This window comes from Limulus polyphemus, unplaced genomic scaffold (assembly GCF_000517525.1).
Source record: "Limulus polyphemus unplaced genomic scaffold, Limulus_polyphemus-2.1.2 Scaffold4734, whole genome shotgun sequence".
In the NCBI taxonomy this organism is placed as follows: Eukaryota; Metazoa; Arthropoda; class Merostomata; order Xiphosura; family Limulidae; genus Limulus; species Limulus polyphemus.
Genome location: NW_013670344.1, coordinates 67,544 through 68,642, shown reverse-complemented (window position 1 = coordinate 68,642; position 1,099 = coordinate 67,544). Strand labels below are relative to the sequence as shown.

The 1,099-nt window shown below is 35.9% G+C and overlaps 1 protein-coding gene across 1 annotated transcript in view; it reads right to left on the bottom strand.

Moving 5' to 3' along the window:
• LOC106471611 (organic cation transporter 1-like) overlaps positions 1-1,099 on the bottom strand; it is a 70,483-nt gene that overhangs the window by 15,383 nt on the left and 54,001 nt on the right. Inside the window, exon 3 of the mRNA XM_013932222.2 lies at positions 600-1,096. Within this exon, the coding sequence (XP_013787676.2) occupies positions 600-1,096 (497 nt within the window). The remainder of the gene's footprint in view (positions 1-599; positions 1,097-1,099) is intronic.

The following is a 1,099-nucleotide window of genomic DNA, read 5'->3' as shown; positions in this document are numbered from 1 at the left end:
ACGTATTTTCTAAGTATGCAACCTTCAAGTTTGATAGATTTGGCAAGATGAGTGATATAGTTTGTCAGCTATGTGGGTGCTGTAATTCGACCAAGGCCACTTCCCACGAACCTTCAAGTTTGATAGATTTGGCAAGATGAGTGATATAGTTTGTCAGATTATAATTAGCAAGATAATTCATAGGATTGTTACTAGGTAACGTCACATACAACTGATCTATTTTGAATAATGAAAAATAGAGTTATACCTATCACTTTATGATGGCAGGAGATTCAGATCTGATTGAGTGATCCAGCTATTCAACTTATCAGGGTATCCTTTCCATTTTACAGAATAATGATTGTTTTTGCCCCTTCCTCGTTCACATAATATTTCTTATACAGACTTACAGTTTATACACTGGTGGATCTCTCTCTCTCTTCTCTCGTAAATCGTAAATATCTCGTCTATCCATTCAGGCATATAGCCTTTCTTAAATTGATGCTTCACTTTACTAATACATACTTGATCGCCTAATTTGAGCTGTAATTTTTTTATAAACCACAGACTGATTAGAGTGATTAACGTATATTGATCTCATTTTAATGCCGCGATGATACAATTGATTATGGCACTGAACAAATGCTTCAATACAGTGATGTACTCCACGATGAGTAAAGTAGCGCCACATTCTAGTTTTAAGAGTGTGATTAAATCTTTCTACTATAGATGTTTTTGTTTCGTTATGTGTAATAAAGAAGTGAACATCTGGTTCCTTGAGATATCTTTGTAAGATACGATTAGTAAACTCTGTTCCAGAATCGGTTTGAAGTTTAAAGATCCGTTTGAAAGATACACCTTTCTTATCCTTGAGTGGAACAAATCGTGCATACTTAGAAAATACGTCGATAGAAGATACACCTTTCTTATCCTTGTGTGGAACAACTCGTGCATACTTAGAAAATACGTCGATAGAAGATACACCTTTCTTATCCTTGAGTGGAACAACTCGTGTATACTTAGAAAATACGTCGATAGAAGATATACCTTTCTTATCCTTGTGTGGAACAACTCGTTCGTGGGAAGCGGCCTTGGTCGAATTACAGCACCCACATAGCTG